This window comes from Neodiprion fabricii, chromosome 1, assembly GCF_021155785.1.
Source record: "Neodiprion fabricii isolate iyNeoFabr1 chromosome 1, iyNeoFabr1.1, whole genome shotgun sequence".
Taxonomy (NCBI): domain Eukaryota; kingdom Metazoa; phylum Arthropoda; class Insecta; order Hymenoptera; family Diprionidae; genus Neodiprion; species Neodiprion fabricii.
Window position 1 is genome coordinate 14,450,506 of NC_060239.1, and position 16,126 is coordinate 14,466,631.

Sequence of the window (16,126 nt, forward strand, 5' to 3'; positions counted from 1 at the left end):
TTAAAGGGAATAACGCCCGTTTCGCGAGAGATAAGGCAGTTGTATTTGAAACAGATAGTCGCCTTTTCCGAACGTAAAAAGTCTGAACTCAGTATACCGTCTTCGATGATAGGGAAGGAGTTATCGACAAGATGGAATTCGTGACGTGTATTAGCTAACTCGATGTAGAGACTTCCTATTGTTCTGATGGATTCTTCCGTTATCCCTGAAATCTGCCTAATGTCCGTCTTTGTGACGTGGACTTTTGGGTCGATTTTATCGATTTTTAACAAATTAATATTAGCGCCAGTATCTATTATCAGTGTCACGTACCTATTCAAAGACTGCGGGCATTGTGTTCGAATCTATGGAGGGCCAGATTCTATTTGTACGGAGCTGACGTTTGGTTTGGACGCTGCTCCGGTTTAAGGGAGGTCGATGCGTCCGCGCGGCCGTCCCTGAACTCGTTTAAATGGCTCGCGTTGCCTGAATAATCGCGATGTTGCTTTGCTTCGTATGAAACTTCCGGGTGGACGCCTGCATCGCAATTCTCGTTCGAGTAGTCTTGTGTTACGTAATTGACTCTGAAGTTCGATCGTGAAGGATTTGGTGTGTTATACTGTTGTGAGCGTTGACTGTCATTTGGCGTCTGGTCTAAAGGTTGGTTTGTCGGGTCTCTTGCTCGATATTGGGTATTGGGATTGTTCTGTTGTTGACGATTAGTGTTATTTTGGAAAACTCTTGAATCTTGGTGGAATTTTGGATTCTGGGGATATTGGAACCGATTTGAGCGGCATTTATCGTTTGAGTGGCCTTTGCCACCACACTGCGTGCAAGTTGTGTTGTTGCGCTGCCTCGTTCTGCACTCTTCTATACTATGACCTGCCTTCTTGCAGTATCTACACACTACTAATAGGGAAGGTTGTTCAGGACAATATTTATCGATGTGATCGGTTAATTTACATATACTACATTTTATATGGTTCTGTGTTTCGTAGTTAGTATCACGGTATGAGGCTAGTTTAAGTCTATCTGATAATAGTATTTCAGTCTTGGTGGCCGTGTCTATAGCCATTTGTAGGGTTTGTGGATTCTCATGAGCTACTCTTATTTCTAATTCGTCTAGTAACCCTTTGATAAATCTTAGTCTTGCGGTCTCTTTGATATTTTTCTTTAGCACTTGAGCATCACTGATAGATTCTGAGGCATCTATTGATTCGCACGCTTGTCTTAACAGATGTTTTATTCTAGCACCGTAATCTAGAACACTCTCGTTTCGCCTCTGTGCCAATTGTGCGAGGTCTAGCTGGATATCTGAGAGGTGTTGTTTAGACGCGTAGGCCTGTTTTAGGCAGTCTAGCAAATCTCGAAGAGAATCCGGACTATCTGACTCTATATATTTACTTGCGTCGCCTTCGATTTCCGTGCGAATGAGTGTGGAGAATAAATTCAGTTCTCTGGCTAAGACAGCTTGTTTTGCGCATTCTACTTTGGTTATGAATTCGGATACGGGCATATTAGTGCCATTGAACGTGGGAATCAGAGCCAATGCATCTTCAAGAGGCAGGTGCGGAAAAGTGCTTTCGGTAGCCATGTTGTAAATTTTAATCTAGGATTTGTCGACTCACAAAGTGAAGATGAAGAGAAGGAATGGAAGAAAATGTTGCATTCTTCCGTGAGGATGTTGGTCCAGCGATTTCGTGTCTGTAGGCGGTGATGACGTCGGTGTGCGTTGTGTTGTACTAGAAGTCGTAAAGAATGAAGATGTCGTTGTAGTAGCAGCAGGAGATAGTTTTTCAGCAATATCGATTTGGAGATACGGATTTGTCTGTGACGTTCGTGTGAATCAGAGATCGTTGATTGCGTTAAACGTAGAATATGGCTTTCAGAGTGTCTTCAACACTATCGCACAGTAGTATTACTTTTGTATTAACATCACTGAGCTTGCACACTTCAGAACCGGTCTATCAGATGGCACTTCATGCGTAGCACACACGTAAAATTGTATCACTGGATTTCTGGAAAGCGAAGGCCACCGCTGCCACCAATGTTACGTCCGTGAGTAGAGTTTACTCCTGAGCGGAAGGAGTAACCTGGTTGGCTTCTGTAGAGAGATATGAGTAGACAGGGAGAAACCACTGATGTGCGCGGGCCTGAGTTCCTCTCGACACGCGCCACCGGGCCAGCGAATAAACGGGTGTCGCCAGTTCGGCTAGAGACACACCACCTGACACATGTGCCTCATTTCATTATACCCTACCTAGATCATAACATGGCGCAGTCGGTAGTAGGGGCCAATACATCGCGGAAAAATTGAAGAATAAAATTAGCAAAAAAAAAAGTGAAGACAACGTGTTAAAATAACGTCTTAGTGCATCCAGGGATTATAAGAGACGAATAAACAGCAAAACGATGGCAAACGAATACAGAGGAGTTCCGCCGATGTCGATGACGGACAACGTGGGCGAAAACTGGCGAACATGGCGGGCCAGATTTGAAAACTACCTCGTCGCCTCGGAAGCGAACAAAAAATCAGAGGCCACACAATGTGCTCAGTTGCTCCACTACATCGGTGAGGACGGCTTTAAAATATTTACAACATTCACGATCCCGGACGAAGAAAAGGACAAACTCCAACCCCTTATAAAGAAATTCGAGGAACATTTTTTGCCAAAAGAAAATTTGGCGTACGAAAGGTACCAGTTTTTCTCGTATCGCCAACGTGACGGGGAAACGTTGGAACAATTCATAACGGAACTAAAGAAAAAGGCGAAGAAATGCAAGCTGGGCAGTCTGAACGACGAATTAATCAAGACGATGATTACCTGCGGAGTAGCCGACGGGTCTATAAGGGAGAAACTGCTCCAAAACGATGAGCAAACTCTCCAAGAAGCTATAGACCGCTGTCTCATCATCGAGAAATCCAAAGAGAGATCACAGGAGATGGAGCACGCTCTGACGACGACAGCATCGGTTGACGCAATCAAGGGCCGGAGTCAACGCACCGACGCAGCGCAACACACTTATACAGCTAAGTCTATAACTTCGTGTACGAAATGCGGATATGCTCACGCGATAAACAGATGCCCGGCGTACAATAAAATCTGTAATAACTGTAGAAGGAAAAATCACTTTGCTGAAATGTGTTTCAAAAAACAAGACGGAAACAAGCGCGATCAGAAAATAAACGAACTCAATGAAGATTCAGATCACAGCGAATACCTGTTTATAGCTCAAGTCGAAACCTCAAATGTAAAAGAACGGTGGTACGCGGAGTTAGTAATAAACAATCATAGCATAGAATTTAAAATCGATACGGGCGCTGACGTGAATATTCTGCCCATGCCAATATTTAAAAAGATCAACGTAGCGAAAAAAGAAATTCAAAGAACGAACACGAAATTGAATTGTTATTCGGGCGAAACTCTTAACGTGGTAGGCAAATGTAACGTCATGTGCCACAGGAAAGGCCAAAAACACGAAATTGAGTTTTTTGTAATCGACTCTAACGGAACACCTCTGTTGGGTCAAAAAACCTCGGAGGAAATAAATCTCGTTAAAAGAATTTATTCAGTCGAACAGAACAGCTACAATGAATTACGAAAACAATATGAAGACGTATTTTCTGGAATAGGTTGTCTAAGTAAACCGTATCAAATTAAGCTAAAAAAAAACGCCACGCCTGTAATACATCCTACGAGGCGAGTTCCTTTGCCGCTGCGAGACACTCTCAAACAAGCATTGGATAAACTTGAAAAAGACAAAATAATCGAAAAGAAAGAGGGTCCGTCAGAATGGGTAAACGCACTCGTGCTCGTGAGGAAACCAAACGGATCGATTCGTATTTGTATTGACCCGAAAGAGATAAATAAACAAATCGAAGTCGAGCCGCGACAAATTCCGACCTTCGAAGAAATTATAAGCAGAGCTAACGGAGCGACCGTATTCAGCAAACTTGACGCGCAAGCAGGGTTCTATCACGTCCCGTTGGACGAAAAAAGCTCGGAAATTTGCACATTCGGCACGCCTTTCGGGAGATATAAATTCAGAAGGATGCCTTTCGGCATTAAAACTGCACCGGAGGTGTTTCAGGATAGATTCAAACAAATTTTCGATTTGGAAGGCGTCGAAGTGTACATTGATGATATTTTTGTATACGGCAAAACGAAAAAAGAACACGACATTAGACTTAAGGAAGTCCTAGATGCGGCCAGGCAAAGCGGCGTTCGGTTTAACATAGATAAATGCGAGTTGGGGAAAAAACAAATTAAATACATTGGTCATATAATCTCCGAGAATGGTATTGCTCCAGACAGTACAAAGATAGAAGCCATCAAAAAACTACCGGTGCCGCAGAATAAAAAAGAGTTACAAAGAATCCTTGGGATGCTAACGTACGTCAGTAAATTCGTAGTCAATTTCGCGGAGAAAACGGCTCCCCTAAGAAATGTTCTGAAAAAAGATGGGGTTTTTGAATGGAACGCGGAGCAACAGAGAGCATTCGACCAGCTAAAAGCATGCCTATCGAGCGCTCCAGTATTACAGTTCTTCGATGTAAATAAAGAGACGACACTTTCAGTCGATGCTTCGCAGGCAGGGCTAGGAGCCGTATTACTCCAAAATAGACTTCCTTGTGCGTACGCGGCGAAAGCGATGACCGATACACAAACGCGTTATGCGCAAATAGAGAAAGAGCTGTTGGCAGTTTGTTTCGGTTTAGAGCGATTCCACGATTATATTTACGGAAAAAAAATAGTCGTCGAAACGGATCATAAGCCGCTAATACCAATATTTCAAAAGCCCCTGAACAAATGTCCAGGAAGACTTCAAAGAATGTTGGTGCAAATTCAGAAATACGACATAGAGATCGTTTATCGCCCAGGCAAAGAACTCTATATAGCAGATGCTTTGTCGCGGGCTTACGATAAAAACGATAAGTTCCTAGGATGGTCACAAGAAATTGAATCACAAGTATGCTCAGTAAATTATGTAAACGCAACTCCCGAAAAGATAAAACAGCTAATTGAAAGTACCGAGAAAGACAGCGAGTTAAAAGCGTTAAAAGAAATAATCCAAAACGGTTGGCCGAACAACTCAAACAAACTGCCAGCAACGGTAAGACCGTATGCTCAATATAAAAGCGAACTTGTTATTGTAGACGGTTTAGTTTTTGAAAACGATTGTTTAGTGATCCCGCGTGAAATGCGAAATGAAATAATCGACAGAATACACTATTCCCACCAAGGAATTACTAAATGTCAGAAAATCGCACGCGAATCGGTCTTTTGGCCAGGTATCTCGAATCAAGTCAAACAAAAAATCGGCAGTTGTCCAATCTGTTTAAAATACTCGAACTCACAAAACAGGGAACTTCTACAACCCCATGAAATTCTAGAACTACCATGGAACAAAATTGCGTGTGACATATACGAGATAAATGGCCAGAAATACCTTCTCGTTGTAGACTACTATTCAAAGTATCTTGAAATAGCCGAGCTACGGCGAAACGCGACAAGCGAAAACGTGATTAGACACCTCAAAACAATGTTTGCGTCTCACGGCGTACCGGTGACCATAGTATCTGACGGAGGTACTCAATTTACATCGCAAGAATTTAAGAAATTCGCGAAAGAATGGGAGTTTGATCATGTAACATCATCTCCAACGTATGCGCAGTCCAATGGCATGGCTGAAAGACACATTCAAACGTTCAAGAAAATAGCGAAAAAAATAATAGAAGAGAGAAAAGATGTACAAATGGCGTTGTTACAGTATCGCAACACTCCTGTAATCGGGAATCGATCGCCCGCCGAACTATTAATGTCGCGCAAACTCCGAGACAATTTGCCGAACTGTAGTGAAAAATTCCTACCTAAAGTGGTACCAAACAACATAAAAAAAATGATTGTCGAAGAACAGAACAAACAAACAGAATATTATAATAGAAGGGGAGCGAAAAACCTTCCTCAAATTCCCGACAACACAGACGTCTACGCACAACTCCAACCTAACAGCCTTTGGCAACCGGCAAAAGTCATATCTCAAACAGGCAACAGACGCTACAGCATACAGACGAAAACGGGGAACATCCTCACGAGAAACAGACGATTCCTGAAACCCTTTAAAAAAACAATGGCAAAAAATAAACCTCCCTCGTCTCCTCTCGTCGCTAACAGCGACAATAAGACCTACTACATTCCTTTGGATGACGAAACAAATTCCCAAACAGATGACACCGAGACAAACTCAGATAGCGAGGGTCCTGAAACCGCACAGGCGGTCGAGCTTAACGATACGAGCATTGCGGAATCTCAAAACGGTACCGAATCAGATCAAAGCGTAATTATAGTAGACACTTCGACCGAGGCTGACGAGACGTGGTCAGAAGCCGAGGCAATGCCTACCGCAACGATCACACAAAGCGGTAGAGAAAGTAAACCACCAAGTAGACTACAGATAGAATAAGCTAGTATGTAAGAACATATAGGATAAGCTTGTAAAAAACTAAAAAAAAAAAAAAAAAAATAAAAAAAATCAAAAAAATGTAATGTAAAAAAAAAAAAAAAAAAAAACTTTTATATATATATATAGCAACACATAGAATAATTACGTAGTAATTAAACTAGAAAAAGAAGGATGTAGAGAGATATGAGTAGACAGGGAGAAACCACTGGTGTGCGCGGGCCTGAGTTCCTCTCGACACGCGCCACCGGGCCAGCGAATAAACGGGTGTCGCCAGTTCGGCTAGAGACACACCACCTGACACATGTGCCTCATTTCATTATACCCTACCTAGATCATAACAGCTTCGCTTTTACGTTTCAGGTCAACCGGAAATCAGGATGAGGATGGAATAAACTTGAGTATGTTGATATGTCGATTACATGTTTATTGCGTAGAACTTGAGATACCGGTAGAAATGACTGGTGTGGTACGAAAAGATATGTAAGAAGTCTAGATGTGGAGTTGTCGAGAGCCAGAATAGGAGTGTCCCTCGAGACGTGAAACGTGCGGGTGCAGAAAAGGTGACAATGCTAGAAGTAGGGAATGGAATTTGATGAGTAAGCGCGATAGCGAATAGCGTGAGACTACGTAGAGATAAGAGGGCAGGACAGAGACCATGAGATTAATGTAAGAACTGTGGGAGAGTTAGCGAGTTGGAAAAATAGAGAGGAGTGGTATGCTGGACGTAACAGTCGAATACTTGGAAACTTTTTCGAAAGTTTTTTTTGTCAAGTTTTTGAAATTGGTTCTTGATCGCGTCCAGTAGTTGCACGGTCCATGCTGGTAAGAAGGAGACGCTGCACACGTTGTCCAGGTACGGTGTACAAATTAAGCGAGAGTTGACGCATCTTTCAATTCAATTTGACCACACTGGCCGCCCATATACTGCAAGAGCAACCGCTCCTCCTTCATCGTCTGCACCAATTTCTGGTGTTGGGTCTCGTCCTCGTTCAAATGTTGGTGACTTTGTAGATTTTGAAAATTTCCAGCTCTGTCAATTTCTTTGTCGGCAGAAATTCGTTCATGCTTGAAACTTTGTTTACTTTCGTGAAATCCATTTTTTTTTAATGTGTAGCAGTTACGTGTTTCTTGATAAATTTAGATTTGCGAACTTTTTTGTCACTTTGTTGAATTCTGACTTCTGGTTTATAATGGTTTTCAAGTGACGAATATTTTTTAAGAACAGATCGATTTGCTGTTTTAGTTCTGCTTCATTTGAAGTTCTCCTCATGTGAGCTGAAGATGCAAGACTGTCTTTCTGACCTGAAATTCAGCCTTTTATAGCCGTATTCCTCCCACCAGGTACACAGAATCCTTGAAAAACTTCTAGAAGCTACCGAAATGATGTGTTTTCGATTGTACGTTGGAACCTTCCGGAATTCAACGTCGCACCGCAATCCGTTGTCCGCAGGCCGCTCACCGTCAAGTTGAAACTCGTCGGACGATTCCGAGAATTGTTTTCGTCGGACGATTCCGAGAATCTTTCTGGGGTCAAAGAAGCTATTCCTCACGGTTCCGGACGCTCGCTGTCATGTCAAAACTTGTCGAACGCATTGTTTGTCAGCCTATATTTGTTCAGGGTCGAAGCAGCCGCATACAAATTCCAGAACCTTCCAGAATTCGACGTCGCTCTGCAATCCGTTGTCGGCAGGCCGCTCGCCGTCAAGTCGAAACTCGTCGGACGATTCCGAGAATTGTTTGTCTAAAATTCGTTCAAGGCTGGAGCGGGTCTTTCAGAATTCAACGTCGCACCGAAATCCTTTGACCGCATGCCACTCACCGTCGAGTCGAAACACGTCGGACGAATTGTTTGTCAGACTAGATTCGTTCAACGCCGTGAGAATCTTCTCGAACCTTCTGGAAGCTCTCAAAACCTGACACATGCCAGGATTCTCGGTCGAACGTTCGAGGATCCACGGGGTCCGCTCGAAGGCCTGAGGATTCACGGAGTGCGCTCGGTAATCCAGTTATCGATCCCGCTCGATGAGCATGATTTTTTTTACCGACAAAGAGCACAATTCATCCCACAAGGGGTAACACCACGGCAATTTCAGGAATTTTTCACCGACGATCATGGTCATTTCGAGGATTTTTTACCGACAATTATGGTCATTTGGAAAATTTTCTACCGACGATCATGGTCATTTGGGAGATTTTCTTACCGACGAATGGTCGGCAGAGCACGTTTTATCTTACGAGAGTGGGGGTAACTTTCAAGGGCTTGCGTCTAGGATGCACGTATAGGCGGATTGGTCGGCTTGGTCGGTAAAGATGGTGTTTCTATCCAGAACTCTCCTTGTTATACTACTGAGATTAGACGCGGCGTGTTTTCGTATATGAGATAAATTAGTAATCAAATCTAAACGGAAGGAATCGTAGGAACGGGTATACGCGCTATAAGGGTTCGCGTTTATTGAAAGTCTGGCTTGGGAACCAGAAATTAGTTGATGAGGGGTAAAGTTAGTATTTTCATGCTTTGCAGTGTTGTAACAAAAAATTGCAAACCAGATATAATCGTCCCAGTTTTTGCCAGTATTCGAGTAACGTTTGAGACGTTTAGTGAGGACAAGATGACTGCGTTGTAGAGATCCATTAGATTGCGGGCGGTGAGCTGTGGTTCAAATTTGCCTTATTTTGAAAAGTTTACATAGTTGTTTGATGACTTTGCTCATCAAATTTTGTCCTCGGTCCGTAAGTATTGCTCAAGAGGCACCATAACGTGTAATGTACTCTTTTACAAATGCTAGGCCTATAGTTTTGGCAGTGGCGTCAGGTAAAGAGATGGTGTCCAAGAATTTTGTCAAATTGCATTGTATCGTCAAGAGATATTTGTGGTTCGATTAAGTAAGGAGAAGAGGTCCAACAATGTCCAATGCTACATTGTCGAATGCATTGGCAGGGGTAGTTTTAACTCTGAAGAACTTTTTTATTTTTTTTGCAACTCTCACAAATTCTTATGAAATCTTGGATTCGCTCTTTCATCCGTGGCCAAAAATACTTTTGTCTGACGCAGTTATATTATATTTTTGTGACACCTTGGTGACCACTAACTAACAATTCATGACATTCTCTAATTAATAATTTTCGTGAATATTTGTCTAGGATGACAATTGTGTTGCGGCAAAGCACGATTTGAAATTCTAGGTCTGCAAAAAAGAAGGATAAAAATTTTCGAACAACACCAGACTCGAATACGTCTATACTATCTCCGGTTATTGCAAGGGCAAGGAACTTCGCGGTTTAATCAGCCAAAATCGTTCTTAGTTTAGACAATAGTTTAACAATTTCGCATAGGCTGCTTTTAACTGATTCTTTTGATTTCAATACTGTTACGAAGGAACCTTTTCACCCGGTAGGATTAAACAAGGGAATTTTGCAAAAAGATGAATAATTTGGTTGCTGCGTTAACCGCTATTATTGTGAAAACAGTCTTGTGCTAGGCACAGATCAGTATTGACCTATTTCTCTTGAATAAACTGTTTTAACATAATTTCCTCACGAGTTTTCACTACTCTCTGTAATCGGAGAACCCTTTTACTTTAACAGTAACAGTTGTTACAATACTAACAAGCCGATAGACGAGGAGACGAACCGCGAACTCCTCGACCTTCGCCTCGTTCCTTTTCCCCTGCTCATTTGGTACAAGACCCAGGTTACACACAGGATAATTCAAGGTCTGTCAATTTTATTGGGGAAACAGAAGTAACCGCTCTACCCAGACCAAGAATACGAGAGGGAATCACTCATTCTGTGCCTCTCTCTCGTCTTGAAACTCGAAGTGACCGCATACGGAAATACGATGTGGGGCACTCAAGAGAACAATGCTCATGTGTCGACGTGCTTCGAAGGTCACTTAAGGGATGAGATCTTAAGGTCGAAGCATGCGCGAAATGATCCTCATTTGGACGAGTCTTTTTGGAGCCGCACCGGAGTTTGCCCAGCAGTTTGCCCAAACGTCGATAAAGAGACGTCTATATACCTGAAACTAGGCCGTCTATATTAATAAAACCTCCAACTTTTGATGGAAAAGTTTCGTGGTCTGATTTTAAAAACCAGTTTCTCGCGGTTTTCAATCATAGTCTTTGGGACTCAGCTTCGAACGCAGCGAATCTTGCGGCTAGTCTACACCGTCCAATCATTTCGTTGTTTCTACTCAGACTCCAACAGATATAAAGAATTACGAAAAATTGAGTTCCGCCCTTAGGCTACGATACGGAAGTGAACACCTTAAAACATTATATTTGACCCAACTTTAGAATAGACGCTAAAATCGCGACGAAGATTTAGCCTCCCTTGGTCAGGAGATAGATCGTTTATCTAGAACCGCAATTCCGGATGCAGATGGTCTGAGAGATTTTTTTGGAATAGAAGCATTTGTAAAAGCAATACGCGACTAGATATTAGACTCGCGGTTAGCACCTCAGGAGTTTTTACGCTTCGAAAAGCTATAACTGAGGCTCTCGAAGTAGAAGTCTTGAGACGAAAACATCTAGGAGTAGCAAAAATTCGTCAAATTGAAGTTTCGAAAAACGTATCTGAAGAACGACAGAATGTCGGTTCAGAAAAGCACTCGTCTAACAGGCAAAAGAATAATCAACCAATTAGAAATAAGAACAATCGTGGTTTCGCTCGTAACCATAATAATAACTGTAAAGAAAATTACGAGAATGAGTCTGTTCAATCAGTCTTGAACTATATATTTTGTAAAAAGAAAGGACATGATGCCTATCATTGTTTATTGTTAAAAAATTTTACCGGAGAACTGCCTCAATACTCGAATTCGAAAAGTTCAAATTGGCGTAATAGAGAAATTACCAAAAGAGATGATGATCCTCAACTTAGTACCTCGATCAGAGCTGATATCATTGTAAATCTTCAGTAGCGAAAGCCCTTCCAATACTGAGTTTTTAGTTAGGATTCTTAAGCAATCTGGTCTTTATGGTCGTGGTACCGTGAATGGTATAGATTGGCTTTGGGTAATAGACATCGGAGCGGAGGTAACCGTAGTTTACTCGAAACTTTTCTAAGCCGATGAACAGATTGTCCCCTCTTTATCTCTTCGTACTGCCACTGGAGAGACGACCCCAGTTTTGAAACAAATTACTGTTCAAATAAACATCTTCGGTTGCGTCGGCTCCCCACATAAGGCTTACGTTGCAGATATCGAAGATAAAAGCATTTTAGGAATCGATTTTCTTTTCGCCCATAATTGCATTATTTCAACTAGAGAGAATTTATTAACCTCGATAATCGTGAGGTAACTCTTTGCTCAAATAAAGACGAACTTTACTGGTACTCCCCACAAATAAGAGAGATAGAGTTCTCTCTAAATAGGTCCAAAGGTCAATTTCCTTCGCATTTGCAAGATCTTTTTGAAAAATCCTCTACTGCTCTAGACTCGATCCAGATAGAATTGTTTAAGTCACTTTTGCTAGAGTTTTCAGATTCATTTGCTAAAAATAGTGGAGATAAGGGGACACTTACTTCTGTTAAACATAAAATCGACGTTGGACAAAATTTTCTAATCAAACAGGCTCCCAGGAGACTCGCTCTTAACGGTCGCGAGGAAGTCAAGATGCTTGTTGAAGATATGCTGGCAAATGATGTTATCGAACCCTCCTCGAGCCTTTAGGCCACACCGATCGTTCTTGTTAACGAAAAAAAAAATGGACCCAAACGATTTTGTATCGATTATACAAAGCAAAACGACATCACTATGAAAGATTCTTACCCTCTACCCAGAATCTACTCGACTTGAGAGCTGGAGCAACTTGGTTCAGCACTATAGACCTGCAGAGCGGGTACTGGCAAGTCGAGATGGATCCTTTCGATGAAGAAAAAAGTGCTTTCGTTACGGGTTTCGGCCGTTTAGATGGATTCTAGCAGTTCAAGGAATGCCTTTCGGTCTAAGTAATGCCCCGGCTACCTGCGAACGAATGATGGACACTGTTCTACAAGGACTTCCACGCAAAATATGCCTAGCTTATCTCGACGACGGGATTGTTTTCGGCAAAAACTTCGAAGAGGAAGTACATAATCTTAAAAAAGTTTTCTCCAGATTAAAACAAGCAGACCTAAAGATGAGTCCGAAGAAATGTCACGTTTTGCAACGAGAAGTGAGTTTCCTTGGCCATATTGTTTCAGCTCAAGAAGTTAAGACGGTTCCGAAAAAGATCGAGAAAGTGTCTCTGTGGCCCACTTCACATAATAAAGAACAGGTCCAAAGTTTCTTGCGACTCTGCACCTATTACAGGAGATTTGTCATGGGGCTTGTCACCATAGCTAAACCTCTTCATCATCCGACTGGAAACAAGGTAGCCTTTGAGTGAAATTCCGAATGCGAAGAAGCTTTCAGAAGACTCAAGACGTATCTTACTTCTTCTCCAGTTTTAGCATATCCAAAAATAGAGCTTTCGTTCATTTTAGACACAGACGCCTTGCTTTCGGGAATAGGAGCAGTTCTTTCAGATTCAAACAGGCCAGGAAAGAGTAAAGTCCGCTCTCATAATAGTGCCGGCGATGGGGGAGTAGGGGAGTATGTTTCTTGGAACTCAGGTACCCACACTACTGACGTGCGTTCACGTCATCGGAATTCTCGTCACGCTCTCGTAATAGTGCCGTCGCACCGGGTAAACTGTGACTACGCGTGTATATTTATATTCGTTTGCCTTATCATATAAAAATGGATTATTTCGATTTTCTAAATTTAATTTCTTTTTATGAATTTCGTTATTTTAAGAGAACTTTTCACACGTATTTCCATTTATTCCACAAAATGTATTAAAAATACACATTGATATAGTAAAATCATCAAATGTATATGATCTCTATTTCTTTGAATAAAATCGATTAATGTTTTAATGATAATATCGAAATTGGGTCATTTTTTTCAATGATGTTATTACTATATTATGAATTTTGTGACGAAATAACATTATTGAAAAAATAATTACTATAATTTGAATTTAAAGAAAAGAATTATACGCTATTTCATTGAGCCAGCGTTTGGCACGATTGAGAGAGACGAATATGAAATCCGAAGTCAGCCCGTGGTAGGGGTTACGTTCGAGCGAGAATAAGGGGCAGCGGCACTATTAGGAGTGGCACTATTAGAGGAGCGGACTGTAATAAGTTATTACAGCAGAGTTCCTAGTAAAACTGAGAGATACTATTGCGTTACCCGTAGAGAACTCTTAGCTGTTGTAAAGACAGTGGTTCATTTTCATCATTATCTGTACGGGGCGGGAGATTTGTGATTCGAAAAGATCATGCTTCCCTTAGGTGGTTACTTTCATTCAAATCCCCTGAAGGACAGGTAGATAAGTGGATTGATAGGCTTGGCCAGTACGATTTCGATATCAAGTACCGGGCTGGGCTACACATGGAAACGCAGATGCTCTTTACCGGAGACCCTGCGGAGAAAAATAAGAATGGCGAAGTTTCTCGGTGTCTTCGGTCAAATGTTTGAAATAAGACAAATATGTGTTTACGTTTCAGCCCTAGTGGGGGGGGGCTCCTCAGAACTATTTATTAACAACCGGAAAATAAAATAAACAAAAATTATACACTCATAATTAAAACTGTGATTAATTAAGCGGTCACACAGTGACCTTATTGTAATATATCGGTAAAGACCGAAGTACACAAAAAAAGAAACAAAAGAGAACGTACATTAAATTACATAAAAACAGCATAATAGCCGAAAATTGAGTCAATGCGTTAGACAGTGGGAAAAACAAGGAATCACCGAGTTGTCATCTGTGATAAAGAAAGGTTATTGAGTGCCACGGTTCAGACAAAGGTGAAGAAGACTTACCAAACAAAAGGGGATTGAAGATTCATATTTTATCAGGATCACCCTTGTCCCCCATATTGTCAGATTTTGTTATGGAGGATTTAGAGACAAAAGCTTTAAATTCGTAGAAGTTCCAACTAGATTTATATCACAGATACGTCGAGGATATTCTTCTCACCGTCTCTTCTGGCCTAATTGACTATACGGTTTCAGAATTCAACTAGTATCATGAAAGGCTTCAATTTACTTTTGAGGTTGAGTCTAACAATCAGATCAGTTTTCTCGATGTATCTGTGATAAATCGCTCTGGATTCTTAATCACAGATTGGTATCAAAAACCAAATTGGTCCTGTAGATCGATGAATTTTCTGTCACATCATCCTACCAATCAAAAGATCGCGAATGTCTACAATATGGTGGACAGGGGTATCTTATTGGCCGATTTCTCATTTCATTCTAAAAACTTAGACCTTATTGAACAAGTTTTGGTGCTTAACAACTACCCAACTAAGTTGGTTAACCAATGTATTATGAATAGGGTTACTCATTTGAATGACAAAACTTCTAGGGATATCGGTTTAGATATAGTTGATGGTGATACGATGCTTACCAACAGAAGTATTATAACTTTCTCCTATATAAAAAGTCTGTCTCAAAATGTAGCTCGTGTTCTTTCCAAATTTAAGGTGAAGTGTGTATTTAAAAATATGCTTAATTTGTTAGGACTGTTTGTTTTACGGAAATATCAAGTTCCGATTGTGACAAGTTCAAATGTGGTCTACAGAATTCCTTGCGCTGATTGCAATAAATGTTATATAGGATAAACAGGTAGACATTTAAAAACAAGAATTAATGAACATAAACGAAACATTTTCTCGGATCCGGATAAAGAAACAGCCATGATAAAACATAGAATGGATAGTAATCAAAATTTTAATTTTACAGAAATTAGTGTCCTCCACCGCGAGAATTATTATAGAAAAAGATTGATTTTAGAAAAATAGAGATTGTAACTCCGTTAAAATAAGATCTGATACCGACAATCTCAGGGCATCCTCAGTGATTGTTTCAGAGTTTCGCATACGTCCAGTTGAGATATTTGAATTAAACCAATTGGAGAATAATTCCTATGACGAATATTGAAAAATGCATTTAGGCCGGTTACGACAGAGTTGAATAGTCGAAAATTATAGGGGTTGAGAGTTAAAAAAATTTTATAACTAAATACTATTTTTCGTATTTGAATGAAATTAATTGTAAACTGTACATTATTCATGAAATTAATTGCATTTGCAACAGCAGAAAAAAGTAGGGGATACACGTTTTTGCGTTTTTCGAAATAACGTCACTTAGGGGGTGAACTACCCATGCAGCCGAATTCTCATTAGAATCGCACTATTTTGCTTCAACTTGTCTTATTGAACATTACAAAGCTCTATCTGAGCCATAATTTAGGAGCTTCTTCGTTTCAATAAATTTCGGTTGCATTTATAACAAAAACCACTCCCACAAATTTCCAAACGGTTTCTGGCATAGTTTTTTTTTTACGATCGTGAAATCTTTCGGAGCCCGGTATTTTAGCAGTTTGTGAGGTTACTGGAATCGATTGCGAGCTTACAATTTTGGAATTAACATGGCTAATGCTGTAAACATTTAGGACTTTGGTTATTATTTTTTTCCAAAACATTGAAAGAAATCGAAAAGTTAATACGGAATGGCTTGTATACCATTAAAGAAATTAGAGTTATCTTGAGACGCAGAAGCACCAAAACAATTACATTTTGTTTCGGCGAAGTCCTAATTTTATCTGCCTGTTGCGTCGTATCATGCGAGACATATAATAAAAAT

General features: G+C 40.8%; 2 protein-coding genes across 3 annotated transcripts in view; one reads left to right on the forward strand and one right to left on the reverse strand.

The window, feature by feature from the left end:
- Positions 1–16,126, reverse strand: part of LOC124178615 (annulin) — a 423,181-nt gene that overhangs the window by 197,040 nt on the left and 210,015 nt on the right. The window lies entirely within an intron of this gene.
- Positions 2,143–6,778, forward strand: LOC124177942 (uncharacterized protein K02A2.6-like). Its single transcript, XM_046561335.1, has one exon. The coding sequence runs from the start codon at positions 2,392–2,394 to the stop codon at positions 6,442–6,444; it is 4,053 nt and encodes a 1,350-aa protein (XP_046417291.1). The 5' UTR covers positions 2,143–2,391; the 3' UTR covers positions 6,445–6,778.

Coding starts and splice junctions, on each gene's coding strand:
- LOC124177942 (XM_046561335.1), top strand. CDS start 2,392: ATGGCAAACGAATACAGAGGAGTTCCGCCGATGTCGATGACGGACAAC.